The following is an 18,656-nucleotide window of genomic DNA, read 5'->3' on the forward strand; positions in this document are numbered from 1 at the left end:
TACAGTTGCAAATCAAGCTTTCAGAGATTAACAAATGCCAATCTCGCTATCCCCTGCCTTGTGCACATGCCCTGTGATTGTACTTAATAACATGATCACATAGAATTTTTTTTTTTGCAGAAAGCACTCCCTCATTTAGTGTACAGAGTTGAGTATGCTCTGGATGAATTAAATCAAGATTATGTAGTTAAGGTGACTATGTTAGGAACCCTGTTGTAGAATTTGGAATATGTGCAGTGAATGAGGCAGAGCTTGCTTGCAGAAAGAAAATATGGTGCCCTGGTTAAGACAGTTGGATGTTACCCAGAGGAACTTGATGCTGTCCAGGTTCTGCAGTGGAATTCCTGTGTGCTGTTAGGCAAATAATTTTTCTCAGGTTTTCACTGACAGTGACCTTTTGAATACCTAACATAAGACCCCGGGGTCAGGTTTGAAAAAGTGCAGTGTACTCACACCTGCAACTGAAGTCAGTGGGAATTGTGCTCTGAACATATAAAGTGCTGTATGATGGTACACACTCTGAGAAATCAGTTCTATAATCCTTGTGTTGAACATCTAGAAGAAGAGGGTGCATTTACCTTTAATCTTTCAGTGCCTTAGAGTCCCATCTATAAAACTGAAGTAATAATCCCAATGCACCTCATACAGATAATATGAAAGTGAATTCAGTAATATATGTGAAGCTTTCATATTATAGTGAGGAGTGCCATAGAAAGCGTATGAAGAAACTAATTTTTTCTTCATAATAGTGTTTGAGTTTTATGCCATTAATAAGGCTTGGGCCCATACACTGAACATACATTAAGGCAAAACAAAATATCAAATAGCTGCTCTTTAACTGAACACCATCCATCCTGTGCCCTGAGTAGGTAGGGATCATGTGTGGGGGCCAGGGGGAGAGTATATGATCACTTATTTAATAATAGGAGTCTTGTGGCACCTTAGTTTATAAGGTACCACAGGACTTCTTGCTGTTTTTGCGAATACAGACTAATACAGCTACCCCTCTGATATTTAATGAGTGAATCATAATGCGTAAATGCAAGGGGGACAAGTTAAGATTGCCAGAATTATGTTTGCTTTTGCATTTTCTAACTTCTGAATGCCTGACTTTGCAAGCTTGGGGATCTTTTAATCTGTGTAATAGTCACCCTAACAGATGCTTACAGAGTACTGCCATTGTTTGCTGTGAAAGTGGTGAGTTGAGTTTGCTCCTTACGCCCATGCTCTGTGCTATCAATAACAAAGGAGTTGTTAGAGCAAAGCAATGTTTAATTGCAACAGGAAACAGAAGGAAGGTCAGATCCTAGAAGTGCTTGATTTCATTGCTGTTTCCTGAAGGGGCAGGTGTTTTTTTCTTTTAGCTTATGAATGTTAACAAGCAGTTTCATTTCAGATGGAGCAGTGATTGTCAGCAGTTATGTAAAATGATTTGTTTGCTCATTAGTTACTGAAAAGAAACTACTTATCAACACGTGGCATGACTGCTAACAGATATTATTGTCCCTTCAAGAAATAATGGAGCCCTTGAGCACTTGAGTGAACTGGCTTTTTAGATATCTATTATGGAGTTGCAGTTACAGGCAGAGAATGACATTTTAGGCACATGTTACTCAGATGCTAAATCTGAGCACTCAGGCTGCCTCATTGGCGTTCAGGGACAACATGAATGCTGGATTTGGAATCATGAAGGCCTAGGTTTTGAATTGGGTTGGGAGAAATGAGGACTTACTTGTTGCATCAACTTTGGCCAGTGTCTTTGTTTCTTTTCTTTCTCTTGCTGGGAGAGAGAGGAGAGAACATTGCTACTTACTCCTTCATCAGGCTGATGATAGGAAGGAACACTTCATATTCCTCCATTTTTGCTATAGATAAGGTGTTAGTGTTATCTTATGCCTCACTCCCATTTCAGGGAATTCTGGAGAACCAGTGCTCAGGGCCAGGCCTTTACTTCTTTGCTTGTTAAATTCACTCACCAGTGGTAATCAGGAAAGAGCAGGGTCGTGTTTGAACTATGACTGTCACTTTATGGGGAGGGCATCACTACCCCATTCTCTGACATGTAAGAAGCTTCATATACTAGGAAAGAGCTACATTTAACATACCAAAAATGAAGGGTTTCTCTAAATTAAGGGTGGACCAGATACGGCCCACGAAGCCTTTTAATCCTCTTCCCCACATCTCTGGTGCTGCTTGTGGGGGAGTACTTGTGCTATCCTCCCCCACCAGTAAAATCTCTCAGCACCTGTCAGCTGGAAACTGGCCAATGGGAGCTGAGACTTTTTTTTTTGCGGGGTGAGGAAATACAGTGCAGCCAGTTTCTCAGCTTCCGTTCTGGTTTCTGACCAATTTGAGTTAAGAGCTCTTGCTGGGGGGCAGGCTCAGCATATGAAGGTATCACCTTCTCTAGTGAAAAGTGCCACATGGAACAGCCAGTGGGGAGAGATTTTTTTTTTTCTTGTAACTGAAGAGTATGGAATTGAGATCACTTGCTGCAGAATTTAGGATATTATGCTTGTTATGAATTATATTGTTCTGTTTGTGAATAGTATTTGTTAGTTAGTGTTAAGATCATTAGTATTAAAGATCTTGGTTAATGGGTGTAATGCGTAGACTCAGAGGTTAGTGCCGGTGCTGGACTTCCCATGGTGATTCTATCCCCATGTCAACAATAAAATCATTAACAAATATTTTTAGTATTTCACCTCTTCCTGTATTTTCAGCCCTTCTGCTTTCCTGTAGAGTGCTGACTCCCTTGGCTACTCTCCTTGGAAGTTCCTTTTTGTTCCGTCCCACCCCAGAGTTCTGCTCCAAGACTTCCCACAACCTGTTCTTATCCATCCCTCAGGCATGGTTTAGTCAGATGATCTACCTGCCTCCTATAGCTTCAGCACTCAACTCCACCATCTGAAGAGGCAAGCTCAGTGTGGCACAGGTGGTGCAGCTTAAAGGGTCGACTCACCCTGTCAGAGCAGGAATACAAATACAGCAGATACAGATGTACTACCTATAAAAGTAGATTCATTTACTAATTAGCATGGCAGGATGTAAGTAGATATAATAAAGGAATATCTCAACATTTTTGACTACTTTACTAAAGATAATATCCAGCACAAATTGCGGTGTACTGCTCGCATTAAGTTTTTTGTTTATTTTTCAGGACACAAGCAGCTTTTTATTTTTAATGAAAGGTGTGTTGATGAATACCTGATCTCTTTCTAGCTGCAGGAAGCCAAACAGATGGAAAAGGAAAGACACCGACAACAGCACCACCTACAGCAGTCTCCCTTAAGCCATCATGAACCTGAATCACCTCAGCTGAGACATCTTCCAGCACAGACAGTCGATCAGCTACCCCAAGAACATGAAGGAGAACTTGACCACAGCACAAGTGATGTGGACAAGAGCCTTCAAGAAGACACAGAAGCAGAAAATGGATCTGATATTTCCAGTGCAGAAAATGAACAGACGGAAGCTGACCAAGCTGCAGCAGCAGAAAGTAAATCGTTGTGTGATTCGGTTTTAGTGAGGAGGAAGAGGGTGTGGAGTTTTATGATACTTAAGGTCTGAGCAACTTCATGGAAGATTGTTCCATTTCCTGTTAGTAAAATATAATTAGGAGTAGTATACAAATATCAGTTGCGCTTGCTACGACTGTTAACATTTAGTCTTTACAATATATTTTAGTCATGAATTACATCTGTTATAGGCATCCCAATTTAGATGCGTGCTTGCACCAAGGCAATCACAGATGTGCAGTCACATGTTGCAAAATGTAAATATGTCAATGTTGGTTTTTTTTCTACCCTAAGGCCATTGAAATGTTAACATCTATTCAAGTATTTTTCACAAATTAACACAATTACTACCTTACTGACCCTTAGAGATAATTAATACTCTCTATTCTCTTTCCTTTACCTAACCCTTATTTGGGTAGTCTTACCTGTGATAAGAAAAATATATTTGGCCGTTCAATACCGCACTCTTTTTCTGGAGTTTTAAAATATATAATATTGTTTAAAGCTTTCTTGATCTTAACTTTAGTGTTTGTCAATAATATGTTTCCTGACTCTCTTTTTGGGAAGCGCTGTCTAAAAATGATGTGAGAACGTATGATGGAGAAAGTCAATGTGAAGAGAATGCCCAAGAAATTGTACAAAGTATTGTGCAGGAAATGGTGAACATAATAGTTGGAGGTATCATACTCACTTTTAAAATTTATATACTGCCAGTTTCATTCTGCAGTCACCTTTTGCCTAAGCAGTCATTAAAAATCCACTTCATATTTGTGTATGTTTAAAATAAAATAAATTGCTAAACCACTTTAATTTCATATTTGTTCTGAGGTAATGTTTCATTTGGCCCACTTTAAACTGTACCATTTAACAATAAAATGAACTAGAGTGGGGCTTACTGCTGTTTACCTTATCTGGGGGAATTTTTAGATGTAATTTTAATTTGTTAAATCTTCATCTATAATCAGTTTCTCAGACTTCTGACTGCATTTTAAATCTCCACTCTAATTTTGTTTCTACACTTGTGAGTTTTTATATCAGCTCTCTTTCCTAGACCATTACAAAAAATCTAAATATTCAAGTATTTTGTTTTTGTCTAAAATTTTATTACATTAGATTATTTTGATGCTCCATAAAATGCAATTTTTGGTGAATCTGTGAATTTACTTTTTACCAAATGTATTTCATTTAACTTTATATATCAGTTCTGGTATGATTGGGCCCTATGCTACTTTTAATCTGAGTCCACTGATCTGTAGTTGACTAGTTAAAAAAAAAAATCTAATTTTAAATACAATATTGTATGTTTTTGCGTGATATTTTACTTCTTACCTTGTCCTCCTCTCATTAGATGTGGAAAGGACTGCTGAAAGTGGAAGTGTTGATGGCACAATTGGAACTTTAGAAGATGGCAGTGACAGTGAAAATATTCAAGCAAATGGAATTCCAGGAACTCCAATCTCTCTTGCATATACCCCATCTTTACCTGATGACAGGTTATCTGTCTCTTCCAATGACACTCAGGTACGAAAGGGCATGGAATTTGAAGCACGTGAAGAAAATAATAATTTTCTTTTTAAGAGAGCTTGCTTACAAGTGTGCAGACAATGGATCATTATGTAATTGTTATCAAAGGGGAGTGTCTGGCATTTAAATTTTTTCTTTTAAAAAAAAAAAAAAAGAACTTACTGTATTTTTCCTTGACTGCTCTTTACAAGCAAGTTACACTCAGAGCAGCAAACATTTTCCTTACAGAAGGCAGATACTCAAATTTACAACACAGAATTTAACTTTTGTTGGGTTTATATAAATGCCTAAAAGGACAGAGAGCTGTTTGTTCTAGCTGTTCACTTCCATAACATAAAAATACCTTCAGAAATGTTGGAGAGTTATCAGTGCCAACGTATATAACCCACTAGCAACTCTCTTTGCACAATTTTCTCCCTTTCAAATGTCCATTACAAAAACAAAACAACCCCTGCATCTTACAGTGTGCTCCAATAGTATGGATTTGATCTGTGCAACTTCTTATATGTATGATTGGGAGGATTTGAGTTTTCACAGAAAATTTTATGCACTATTAATTTTTTTAATCTTAAACTTTTGTAATAGTAAGTAATGAAAGAACTCTCCCTATTGTGGATTGAGATCTGGCAACACAAATCCCTGCACATGTGCAGAATACCATTGGCTTCAAAAAACACGCTGCATGGGTACAGAGATCTGTGTTGGCAATTTAATACTGATGTGTACCAATTTAAATTACATTCTTTCCAGCCGTTATTATACTTTAATGCTTAAAGAGATGCTGTTGTCTTGTAGTCTCTGGTAAGACTCATAATATTCTCTACAGAAGAGATATTGGCATTTAGAGCTTTGTCAGATGTTGGTACATAGAAAAAAGTAAATATTTTACTTTAAAAGTTTTCACCATTCATAAAGATTATAACAATACATTATAAATTATGTCAAAGGCAATGTAAATACTCATTTAAACTACTAGTACAAGTAAGGTAGATGTTGCCATTTTTTTCATTCTAAAAGTTACTCTCTAGGAACCCTGAATGAGGGCAATATGGTCTCAGTTGTCTTCTGCATATTTGACTTGTGAAAACTTTACTTATTTGATCTGACTTTACACCTTCATAAATGGCACTTTACTGAATTGGTAATTTAATTAAAGGTACCCTTTAACTGACTTTCCAAACTGTTTTTGAAACTTAGTCTGGAGATCTTAAGTTATATTTAAAATTTGATTGTATTTGTGCAATACCTTAACTGCTGAATGCTAAGAGTTGGGATTTTTCTCCACGCTGCTAATGCAAAATAAAATTCTGAAATATGTTGCCTTCTTTAGGAATCTGGAAATTCTTCAGGACCTACACCTGGTGCTAAGTTTTCTCATATTTTACAAAAGGATGCCTTTCTAGTATTCAGGTCACTGTGTAAACTCTCTATGAAGCCACTGTCAGATGGGCCACCAGATCCAAAGTAAGTCAACAAGAGTTTATTTTATGAAATACTTTGACGCTAAAAAATGAAAATAAACACAGGTGGTAAGGAATCCAGTTTGGAGCACTTAGAAGAGGGGAAAGTGATCAGAAGTAGCCAACATGGATTCAACAGGGGCAAGTTGAATGCCTGACCAATTTGAGTAGCTTCTATGACGAGGTAACAAGCTCTGTGGACATGGTGATATACCTTGACTTCAGCAAGGCTTTTGATATGGTCTCCCACAACATTCTTGTCCACAAGTTAAGGAAATGTGGATTGGATCTTTCGACTATAAGATGGATAGAAAGCTGACTTGAGGGTCGGGCCCAACGGGTAGTGGTCAATGGCTCAATATCTATATGGCGACCAGTTTCAAGTAGAGTGCTGCAAGGCTTGGTTCTGGGGCTGGTGTTCTTCAACATCTTTATTAATGATCAGGGACTGGATTGCACCCTCAGCAAGTTTGCGGATGACACAAAATTAGGGGGAGAGGTAGGTACGTTGGAGGGTGGAGAGAAAATCCAGAGTGACCTGGATAAATTGGAGGACTGGGCCAAAAGAAATCTGTTGCAGTTCAACAAGGAGAAGTGTAGAGTCCTGCACCTGGGGCGGAAGAATCCCAAGCATTGTTACAGGCTAGGAACCGACTGGCTCAGCAGCAGTACGATGGAAAGGGACCTAGGGATTATGGTGGATGAAAGGCTGGATATGAATAAACAGTGTGCCCTTGTAGCCAAGAAGGCTAACAGCATACTAGGGTGCATTAGGAGGAGCATTTTGAGCAGATCTAGAGAAGTAGTTATTCCCCTCTATTCAGCACTGGTGAGGCCACATCTGGAACATTGTGTCCAGTTTTGGGCCCCCCAGTATAAAAAGGATGTGGATTTGCTGGAGCAAATTCAGCAGAGGGCAACAAAAATGATTAAGGGTCTGGAGCACAAGATCTATGAGGATAGGCGGAGGGATTTGGGCTTGTTTAGTTTACAGAAGAGAAGACTTAGGGGTGATTCAGCTTCCTGAAGGGGAGCTCTAAAGAGGAGGGTGAGAAACTGTTCTCAGTGGTGTCAGATGGCAGAACAAGGAGTAATGGTCTGAAGTTGAAGAGGAAGAGGTGTAGGTTAGACATTAGGAAAAACTACTTCACGAGGAGGGTGGTGAAGCATTGGAATGCGTTGCCACTGCTTACTGGGCTCTTAAGACATTTAATTGTAAGTTACAGCTAAATAACAGCACAGAACACAGAGAGCCAGAACTGGGCACAGTAAATAAACTTTATGGGACCGCAGGAAATTTGGCCACACCCAAGATAAGTGGCTGTCCTGCCAACTAAAAACGTTGGATTATGGTTGTTGCTGGACAAGAGAGTGCCGAAGTAGAGAAGTTCAACCTGTATTGGCTTCAGATTCGCTTTTTGTATATGTTCCTGAAAGTTGAAATATATCAAAAGCTTCTGAAGTCAACGGTAAATTACCTGTTGCTCTCAGATGTGAATTTGCATGGGCCTGAGCTGAGAAATGTTTGCATCTTAATCCAAAATATGAACCTTTATATACTCATGGCTATAGGAGCTTTGAAGATCTTGACAGAATCTTGAAGGTACATCTTTTTCATGAAAATAAAGGAATCTATTTTCTAAAAAATAAAAACAACCTTGCCACTTAGAGCTGTTTATTTCTTCAATAAAAGATTTCTTTCAGGCTGTCAAAGCAATCGACAGAAGTAAAGGAGCAATTTCCAAATTCATTGTAAATCCACTTGTTGCGTTAGTAACTGATCAGAAGCAGCTCTTCATATGTGCTAATCCAGCAGTTGTCCCACTTCTGTAGGTGAAGACACTCCACCAGCAGCATTCAAAAGAATTAAATAAGCCATGATTATTTACCACAGAGTTGTAAATACAGAAATATAAATACTTTAGAGATGTAAAGTAAAAGAACGAGTACTGTCAGTTGAGAACTGCATTTGGGTTTTGGTTACCCAGGGAATTGGCCTTCAAACATGCCAGAAAGAAAACTTAAATTCTGATGTATGATTTTTGTTAAACAGTCTGAAATTAAGAATAGTAACAGAGAGGAAGCTGTGCTAGTCTATATACTATCAAAACAAAAAAGCAGTCCAGTAGCACTTTAAAGAATGATCTGGTATGGCTGTGATCTGGAGAAGTGGGTCTGTCCCACGAAAGCTCATCACCTAACAAATTATTTTGTTAGTCTTTAAAGTGCTACTGGACTGCTTTTTTGTTTTGATTGAAATTAAGAAATTAGGGTATGGGTTTACTAAAGGCAATAGTGGGTTAACCTACTCCTGGAGGGCAGCATTAGCTGCTGAGGTACTTGGAATCCATCCTTTGAATCCATAGAGTCCTTGACATGCAAATAAGGACCAATTAAGCTCTCTGCATAGAGTAAATTGAAGGAAATAACATTTGGGACAAAAAGAAACAGCTGCCAAGGCATTCAAAGATGTCCTGCATTTGGAGTAATGCCTAGAACTGATCTCTGATTCTGACGTGTTGAAGGATTGTCAGCCATTTCAAACATGTTTTTAGTGGATGGGAGTAGTGAATAAGATAACTGTAACATTTTAAATATAAATGCTGAGCAGTGTACAGAAAACCAATTTAGAAAATTCAAAAGTAAAAAAAAAAAATTTTTTTTGAAAAATCAGGTAGTGAAAAAGCAAGACTGAGAACAGACATGCAAATAGCTAAAGAAAAATCCAGTAATGTTTAAAACAAAGAGAAACAACATAGGAAGAAACAACTAAAATAACTGAAAACATGTTTATTGTGAAATAAGTCTTCATGTAAATCAGCATAGATTTTGCAGAGGAAGCTTTGTGAGTAAATGCACACAAGACTGGGAATCAAGATCTGGTTCTCTTTCTGGCTCTGCCACAGATTTACTGTATGACCTTAGGCAAGTCATTTGACACTGTCATCTTTGCCTGCAGAATGAAATGGAGATAACTCGTTTTGTCACAGGGATGTTCTAATGTTTAATTCTTTTGACCTGGGTCCTTAAGCTTATACTATGGATCTGCCCATCTATAACTCTTGGAATTCCACTGCGGTCAGCAAGCTACAGGATTGTGGGTGTAGTTGTAAAGTAACTTGATATTTTCTCATGGAAGGTAATATAAAAATCAAGCATTTTGCGAAGAGACTGTCTTTTAATTAAACTCCTTTTATGTGCAGGTCCACAGTGAGTGAAAATGAGTAGGCAATTCCATAAGACTAGAGTATCTTTCTCAATTCCCAGCACGCTCACCAATGGAGGGAACAAAGTGGAAAGTTTCCTTGGGTTCTGTCATTTCAAAGATGACCAGAGCTCTGTCTGCTGATGCAACGACTTCGGCAGCACTGGCGGATGGAGCTCTAGGCCTCTGTGAACTGCTGCTGCTGTGCTGCTCTGTGTGGCTTGAGGGGCAGCACAGAGTGATTCCACTGGTGCTGAGGGCTGACTGTCCTAGGCCTGCCCCTTTGGCTCTTGGCTCTGCCCCTTCTAGGGGCATGGAGCCACTCCCTCATCTCATCTTGCACTGGGGACTGCGGTTGCTGTTGGCCCTACTGATTCCCAGAAAAAAGAACCAGATTTTTAAATCACAAGCTCTGTGGCCTAAATGTATATTGAAATGGATGTATGCTTTATTTATGTAATGTATAATCTTGGCTTAATATCTTCCAGAGGAGCTGTGATTTGCCTCCAAGAATTCCTGTTAGGTAATATTTGTCTTATGTGAGTCCCCTGTAAAAGCCACTGGGTGTCGGACAGGAGAGTTGAGGCACATTTTTGAAATGATAAAATTTTGACATAATAAAATTTGTGATTGTCACTCCTTTACTTTGAACCAAGAGAGATGGGTAGAACCTTGCCCAGACAGATGGATGGAAGCAGCAGAAATAATATATATGATGATAAAAGAGGCTGGGAGTATGCCTTTGAGTGCCAAAGCTAGTAACAGTAACTCGACTTCTCAGATTCAGTTGGCTTGGAAACACATAGGAAACAAAGATTGGCTCTATGTGCAACTGACTGGTGACTGTAAAGTGCTGTGGAGCCATGTTGTAACACCAGTCTTTCTCAAAGGGAGTGCTTTGCAGAATTTAACAAAATTAGAGGTGCTACAGATCTCGGATGTTTGACAGATAGAACTCTCTGTACCATATCTTGCATACCTCCTAGCTCCAGTACTATGTGGGCTTTTCTTTCTAGTACTTCATAACTGACAAATGGCAACTAACAAATATTTCCTCAGTATAAGCCATACTTCCACAACCATGTTCTTGCTCACCATAAAAGCCACTTGTTGATTCATTCTCTAAGACGTTCAGAAATAAGAAAAAGACAGATAAACGTAAGAAAAAGGCATGCTGCAGTCCAGAAATGTCCCGGATTACGTTACCCGTAATGGTGCAAATATTCTCTCACTTGATTCCTCCCCACCCTACTGCACCCCACCTAAAAAAAAAAAAAATAAAAAAAAATCAATGTTCTCTTGTTAATCAAAATTATCTGACATTTACCTCAAGTTTTAATACCACATGCTTCCTCTATGTACAGCATTAGTTCCCAAGACAGTTACCAGAATGTAATTACCACAGCAGTCAGGACTTTAGGGTGACTATTGACAGAAGTCAGTTTTATTTGCCTGGATCCAAGTCCAAATCCCAAATGAGAGTAGTTTTGACTTTTTTTCCTACCTTTATTGCAGTTTGTTGCTTAACACTGGAAACAGCAGGTACATCCCCATCATTGTATGTTGTTGGTCAGGGCTCAAATTTTGTCTTTTCAGTAGTCAAAAGGAGTAAAGAACAACTCATTCTCACTTGTCAGGTAAACCATTTTATGATTTACCAGAGAGGTGAGAAACAGTTGTTCTTTACTCCTAAGAAAATACTACTTTAAAAACAGTTAAATGTGATTGGGTATAATGGGGTTAGATGCTTCCTGCAGTGATTTTTGCTAAAGTTCAGAAGTTTAAACTAATGGCCAAACTTGTGATCATGGAACAGTTTTCTCTCTGCATTATTATTGCAGTAACCAAAAGTTCTTTTGTTCACTCTATTGGAGAGCATCGTTCTCAAATTGATTTTTCCTGTGGTTATAGCAGAGATCTGTGGTGGACTTCATTACTTTGTGTGCTCTGAGAGTCTGCATTCTGCACCTGATAGAAATGGTCCTAAGAAGTTATGCGAGTTAATGCATGCAGTATTTCAACAACTCCATTTGTTTTTCTTTTATGCCTTTCATCTTTACTTTCCAGAGGATTATATTGTATTGTACCTTTTCAATTTGTTTTGAAAAGGTGTGGCTGCTACTTGACTTTGTAGTTGCTTGTTAGTTTTGGGGCTTCTATGCAGTGAGGGTGGTGTAGTTTGAGCTACAGAAATGTTCTTCTATCTTAGTATGTAAGGCAGGTATGATGATCACACTCTCCTCTTCCCTATTGCAGCACTTTTGCTTAGTGTGCCATTTAGTTTGTCTGCTCTTAAGTAGAGCAAATGGTGCACTGATGACAGGATCTCCAACTATATGTGTGTCATTTATGTATGTAAAGAAAAGCGAGTTGTCAAGTGGTGTGAAAAAAAATCCCAAATAGATCTGTCAATATAGTAGCTGTCTGTGGTCCCTTATTCAGTTTAACGTGCTGGAGGAGCATGGACTCTGTAAATGTTGTGTGTCCCCATTCCTGGGAGAAGAAAACCATCCTCCCAGGCCACATCATCTTCCACGGTGTCAAGTATCGGAGGGGTAGCCGTGTTAGTCTGGATCTGTAACAGCAACGAAGGGTCCTGTGGCACCTTATAGACTAACAGAAAAGTTTTGAGCATGAGCTTTCGTGAGCACAAACTCACTTCATCAGATGCTGGTCTTGGAAATCTGCAGGGCCAGATATAAATAGAACAGCGCTTCCTAAGCTCTCGTCCACTAACACCCCATCTCTGCTTACGCTACATTGATGACATCTTCATCATCTGGACCCATGGGAAGGAGACTCTGGAGGAATTCCACCGGGACTTCAACAACTTTCACCCAAACATCAGCCTCATCCTGGAACAGTCCACACAGGAGATCCACTTCCTGGACACCACAGTGCTAATACACGATGGCCACATCAATACCACCCTGTACTGTAAACCCACTGACTGCTACGCCTACCTTCATGCCTCCAGCTTCCATCCCAGACGCACCACACGATCCATTGTCTACAGCCAAGCACTAAGATATAACCACATTTGCTCCAACCACTCCGACAGAGACAAACACCTGCAGGATCTCTACCAAGCATTCTTGAAACTGCAATACCCACCTGAGGAAGTGCAAAAACAGATCAACAGAGCCAGACGTGTGCCACGAAGCCTCTTACTACAGGACAAGCCCAAGAGAGAAACCAACAGAACACCACTAGCCATCACCTACAGTCCTCAGCTAAAACCTCTACAGCGCATCATCAGGGATTTACAACCCGTCCTGGACAATGATCCCCCACTTTCACAGGCCTTGGGAGGCAGACCAGTGCTTGCCCACAAACAACCTGAAGCAAATCCTAACCAGCAACTGTACACCGCATCACAGTCACTCTAACTCAGGGACCCATCCATGCAACAAATCTCGTTGCCAGCTCTGCCCACGTATCTACACCAGCGACACTGTTACAGGACCTAACCAGATCAGCCACACCATCGTGGGTTCATTCAGCTGCACATCTACCAATATAATTTATGCCATCATGTGCCAGCAATGCCCCTCTGCTATATACATCGGACAAACTGGACAGTCTCTACGTAAAAGAATAAACACACACAAATCAGGTATCAGAAATGGCAATATACAAAAACCCGTAGGAGAGCACTTCAATCTCCCAGGCCACACAGTAGCAGACTTAAAAGTAGCTATCCTACAGCAAAGAAATTTCAGGACCAGACTCCAAAGAGAAATTTCTGAGCTACAATCCATCTGCAAATTCGAAGCCCTCAGCTCAGGCTTAAACAAAGACTGCGAATGGCTGGCTAAATACAGAAGCAGCTTCCCCTCCCTTGGTGTTCACACCTCCAGATCAACTGCTGGTAGTAAGCCTTACCATCGCTGACTGAGTAGTAGTAGGCATCCTTCAGTCTACGTAGACTATGGATCGCGCCCTTTATAGTTTCAATTTAGGACTTCATTTACAGCATCTACTGTGACTGTGAAGACCCACGTGAGAGTGACAGTCCTTGCTGCATCTCTTGCAGTTGTGGTGGGTGTCTGGCAAGTCCTTAGTGTGCTTTCTGTGCGCTCGCTTCTCCTCTGCTAGCTGTCTGATCCTCATCTCGCCCTTCTGAAGGCCCTTGTGTAACCCCTGCCTCCATCTGCTGCTGTCGTCTGCTAGTTCTTCCCAGTTGTCCAGCTCGATGTCTACCTCTCTGAGGTCTCTCTTGCAGACATCTTTGTAGCGCAACTGGGGGCATCCGGGAGGTCTTTTGCCAGAGTCTGGCTCACCATTCAGGATGTCTTTTGGAATCCTTCCATCATTCATCCTGTGGATGTGGCCAAGCCAGCGGAGCCGATGCTGCCTGAGGAGGGTGTGCATGGTTGGCATTCCAGCTTGCTCGAGGACGGCAGTGTTGGTCACTCTGTCCTTCCATGATATTCCAAGGATGCGCCTGAGGCAGTGCAAGTGGAAGACGTTCAGCCTCTCTTCCTGGCGGGCATACAGGGTCCAAGTCTCGCTGCCATAAAGGAGGGTGCTGAGGATGCAGGCTCTGTAGACTTGCATTTTGGTGTGAGTGTACAGCTTGTTGTTGTTCCACACTCTCTTGCTGAGTCTGGACAGAGTTGTGGCCGCTTTTCCGATCCTCCTATTTAGCTCAGTGTCCAACGACAGGTGTCAGTGATGGTGGACCCGAGGTAAACGAACTCGTGAATGACCTCTAACGTATAGTTGTCAATGCTGATTGATGGGGATTCAGCAACACCCTGACTGAGTACGTTTGTCTTCTTTAGGCTGATGGTAAGCCCAAAGTCCTTACATGCTTTGGAGAACTGATCCAGCAGTTTTTGAAGCTGGTCTTCTGTGTGAGACACTACAGCAGCATCGTCTGCGAACAGCATGTCTCTGACGAGGACTTCCCGCACCTTAGACTTAGTTTTCAGCCTTGCAAGATTAAAGAGTTTCCCGTCAGATCTTGTGTGCAGCAAGATGCCCTCTGTTGAAGATCCAAAGGCATGCTTCAGGAGGAGTGCGAAAAAGATCCCGAACAATGTCGGAGTAAGCACGCATCCTTGTTTGATGCCACTCCTGATTCTGAAAGCATCCGATAATGTGCCGTCATATTGGATGGTTCCTCTCATGTCTTCGTGGAACAACTGGATCATCTTGAGTAACCGTGGAGGACAGCCTATCTTGTGGAGCAGTTTGAACAGACCATCCCTGCTGACCAAGTTGAAGGCCTTGGTCAGGTCGATGAAGGCTATGTGGAGTGGCTTCCTCTGCTCCCTGCACTTCTCCTGCAGCTGCCTTAGAGAGTAGACCATGTCAACGGTAGATCTCCCTGCGCAGAATCCGCCCTGCGATTCGGGGTACACCCTCTCAGCAATCTTCTGGAGTCTGCCAAGGATGACGTGAGCAAACAGTTTACCAGTGACACTTAGGAGGGAGATTCCACGGTAGTTGTTGCAGTTGCTTCTGTCTCCTTTGTTCTTATTCCAATGTTAGCGTCGCGCATATCCTGGGGAACCTCACCCTCTTTCCAGCACAGGCACAGTAGCTCATGTAGGGGTTCCAGGAGTGTGTCCGCAGCACACTTGATTACCTCTGGTGGTATACCATCCTGGCCAGGGGCCTTTCCTGCTGCAGTGCTGTTGATGGCTCTCTTCAGTTCATCCACAGTTGGTTCCTGATCCAGTTCGTCCATTACTGGTAGGAGCTCGACGGCATCGAGGGCTGCATCAACCACAACGCTCTTGCGTGAGTACAGCTTGAAGTAGTGCTCAACCCAGTGCTCCATCTGTTTGGCTTTGTCAGCAATGACTTCACCAGATTTGGATTTCGGAGGTGCCATCTTGTTCTGGGTGGGTCCTAATGCCTTCTTCATACCCTCGTACATTCCTCTGAGATTACCAAAGTCAGCACAGGTCTGGATGCTGCTGCATAGCTGGAGCCAGTGGTTGTTGGCACAGCGCCTGGCTGTCTGCTGTACTGTTCTTCTGGCCGCTCTGAGTGCTTGCTGGTACTCTGGCTTGGTGGGAGTTTCCTGCCAGATGAGCCTTCAAGGGCTGATTAGACTGGAGGCAAGGCTTTGAGCCAGGCCTAACCAGCTAGCAGTTCTCTCTATAAAAAGGGGGCTCTCGACGAACACCGTGAGCAGCGAACAGGAGCAGCAGCTAACAGGGAAGGGAGTTCGCCTCTGGGAGTTCGCTGAGGGAGGAGCCCTGTGTTTGTTTGTCCTTTTCAGGTAGGGTGTTCCACCTGTGCCCTGCAAGGCAGCACTATCAGGAAAAGGAGTCTCTGAAGAGTGATGGGGGAAGGTGGACCTGGGGGCACTGAGAGCAGCTGGAGGGAGAGGGGCCAGTGCAGTGAGGAGGGTGGACATGGGAGCAGATGGGGGTAGTGGGTTGGGGAGGGTCCTATGGTGATGGTAGCTGGGGGGGAGCATGAAAGGTGGGGAGGAGGGTCCTAGGGATATGAGGTCATTGCTCCACAGGGAGCTATGGTGACTTGTGTTGACAGGGAGGTATGAAGCATTGGGATCCTTAACCACATTCTCCACACTCCACTGCCTTGTGGGTTATCCTGGGAAGGAGAAAAGGCTAAGGGAGTAAAGCCTGACAGAAAATCCGGAGTGGAGTCCGAAGGCGGTTTGGTGTCAACTTCTGGCACTGTCCCAGCAACTCCTGCAGCTGAGCTGGTACCAGACATGGAGGTTATCCTCTCCTTTGGACTATATCAGTAAAGCCGAGAGGGGGACACTGGTGTCTGGGCAGCCCAGAGTCTCCATAATAAGTGCCCAGGCTCACGCCCGGAGAGGTACTCCAGCATCGCTGAAGAGCGTTGCATCAACACGGGAGGCAAGAGATACCGGTTATAAGCTCTTTCTCGATTGGCGTAGAGAACGAGCGCCAGGGGTTGCCTTCGACGGTGGGAGAGATCCTCGCATCTCACTGGACAGTCACCACCCGCCTCAAGGTGGGCAGCCCCCAGCCAATAGGGTACTGTCCCGCCAGAGTTCACCTGACTTTCTGGGTGCGTGAGGCTTAAGGTTCCTGAACCTGACAAGTGACTGAAATTTGGGCACCAGGCAAACCAATAAGAAAATCAACAAGAAATGAGAAACATCAACAATTTAAGCTTGCTTGCTGGAATGTGCGGACCATGCTGACCGGCTTGACTGAAGATCTTCAGGCCATCAGTGACACCCGAAAGACCGCTGTCATCAATGAGGAACTGAAGAGGCTCCGAGTTGATATCACTGCACTGCAAGAGACGCGCCTCGCGGATTCGGGATCTCTAAAGGAAAAGGACTACACCTTTTTCTGGCAGGGTAAAGCCCAAGAAGAACCCAGAGAGCATGGTGTTGGCTTTGCTGTCAGAAACACCCTTCTACAAATGGTGGAATTAGTCATGGGCAGATCAGAAAGACTTCTTTGGATCATGCTTCAAACTTGCGCCGGTCCCGTCCACCTGATCAGCGCTTATGCCCCAACCCTGTACGCCACACCAGAAGTAAAACACAAGTTCTGTGATGTGCTTAGTGCTGCTGTAGCGCAAATACCTGCTCGTGAGCAACTGTACATCTTGGGTGACTTCAATGCAAGAGTTGAAGCTGATTGGGCCTCATGGCCTTCCTGCTTAGGACACTTCGGTGTGGGAAAAATAAATGACAATGGACAGCATCTCCTTGAACTGTGCACATACCACAATCTGTGCGTCACAAACACATTCTTCCAAACGAAGCCACAGCACAGAGTGTTGTGGAGACACGCTCAAAGCACTGGCGTCAACTAGACGTGGTCATCACTAGGCATAATAACCTCAGAAACGTCCTTCTGACATGCAGCTGTCATAGTGCTGACTGTGATACAGATCACTCGCTAGTTTGCTCCAAGCTCAAGCTGAGACCCAAGAAGCTGTACCACTCTAAACCTGCTGGAAGGCTCCGCGTTGACGCCAGAAAGACGGCAAACTCCGAAAAAGCTGAAAAGTTCAGAGAGACCCTCCAGGAAAATCTGCGCAGCGGCCCCAGGGGCGCTGATGTGACATCCAAATGGCAACATCTGAGGGATACAGTTTACAACACGGCCTTGTCAGTGTTTGGAAGAAGAGCTAGAAACACGAACAACTGGTTCGAAGCTAACTCCGATGAGATGATTCCAGTCATTGAAAAGAAGCGCGCTGCACTCCTGGAGTACAAACGCTCACCGAGCCAGAGTACCCAGCAAGCACTTGTTGACTGAGCTAACCTTGTTATCCCCACCCTTGCTCTGGCTTATTTATACCTGGCCCTGCAGATTTCCAAGACCAGCATCTGATGAAGTGAGTCTGTGCTCACGAAAGCTCATGCTCAAAACTTTTCTGTTAGTCTATAAGGTGCCACAGGACCCTTCGTTGCTATCATCTTCCACGTGATTAGAGACTATTTCTTACCATCACCTATTCAGACCAGTCTAGCTATTCAGGAGAGGGAGGGATTGAGTGGGTGGGTGTGTACAGGTGGCAGGGGGAGGTGAAGATCTGCAAAGTGCTGCTGTGGGTTCAGTTTAAACATGCTTTTGTCTAAATCAGTGGTGCCAAATAGTTGTCTGTCACAAAGATCACCTCTTTTTCTACCTTCTTTAACAAAAGTGTTTTTAAACATTAGCCTGACTTGTCAATAAATTGTGGAAATACATTGTGCCTGGAGCTACAGTCAGGTGGGTGTTTACCTGGTTGGGCAAACGGTCTCAGAGAGTAGTTATCAGTGGTTCACAGTAATGCTGGAAGGTCATAATGAGTGCTTGCTGGTTAGGCCTCAGCTGGAGTATTGTGTCCAATTCTAGGCACCACGTTGGAGAAGGTTCAGAGTAGAGCAATGAAAATTATTAAAGCTCTAGAAAACATGACCTATGAGGGACAATTCAAAGAATTAGGTTTGTTCAGTTTGGAAAAGAGAAGACTGCGGGGAGGGGG

The 18,656-nt window shown here is 42.8% G+C and overlaps 1 protein-coding gene across 2 annotated transcripts in view; it reads left to right on the plus strand.

Moving 5' to 3' along the window:
* The window catches only part of ARFGEF1 (ARF guanine nucleotide exchange factor 1), a 155,804-nt gene that overhangs the window by 70,841 nt on the left and 66,307 nt on the right, over positions 1–18,656 (plus strand). For both annotated transcript variants that reach the window (XR_012644410.1, XM_074987110.1), the window contains exons 6-9: positions 3,223–3,499; positions 4,086–4,196; positions 4,867–5,039; positions 6,373–6,506. Coding sequence is in view for 1 of the 2 variants with exons in the window: in XM_074987110.1 (XP_074843211.1) it covers positions 3,223–3,499; positions 4,086–4,196; positions 4,867–5,039; positions 6,373–6,506 (695 nt within the window). In the remaining variant the exon portion in view is untranslated. The remainder of the gene's footprint in view (positions 1–3,222; positions 3,500–4,085; positions 4,197–4,866; positions 5,040–6,372; positions 6,507–18,656) is intronic.

This window comes from Carettochelys insculpta, chromosome 2, assembly GCF_033958435.1.
Source record: "Carettochelys insculpta isolate YL-2023 chromosome 2, ASM3395843v1, whole genome shotgun sequence".
In the NCBI taxonomy this organism is placed as follows: Eukaryota; Metazoa; Chordata; order Testudines; family Carettochelyidae; genus Carettochelys; species Carettochelys insculpta.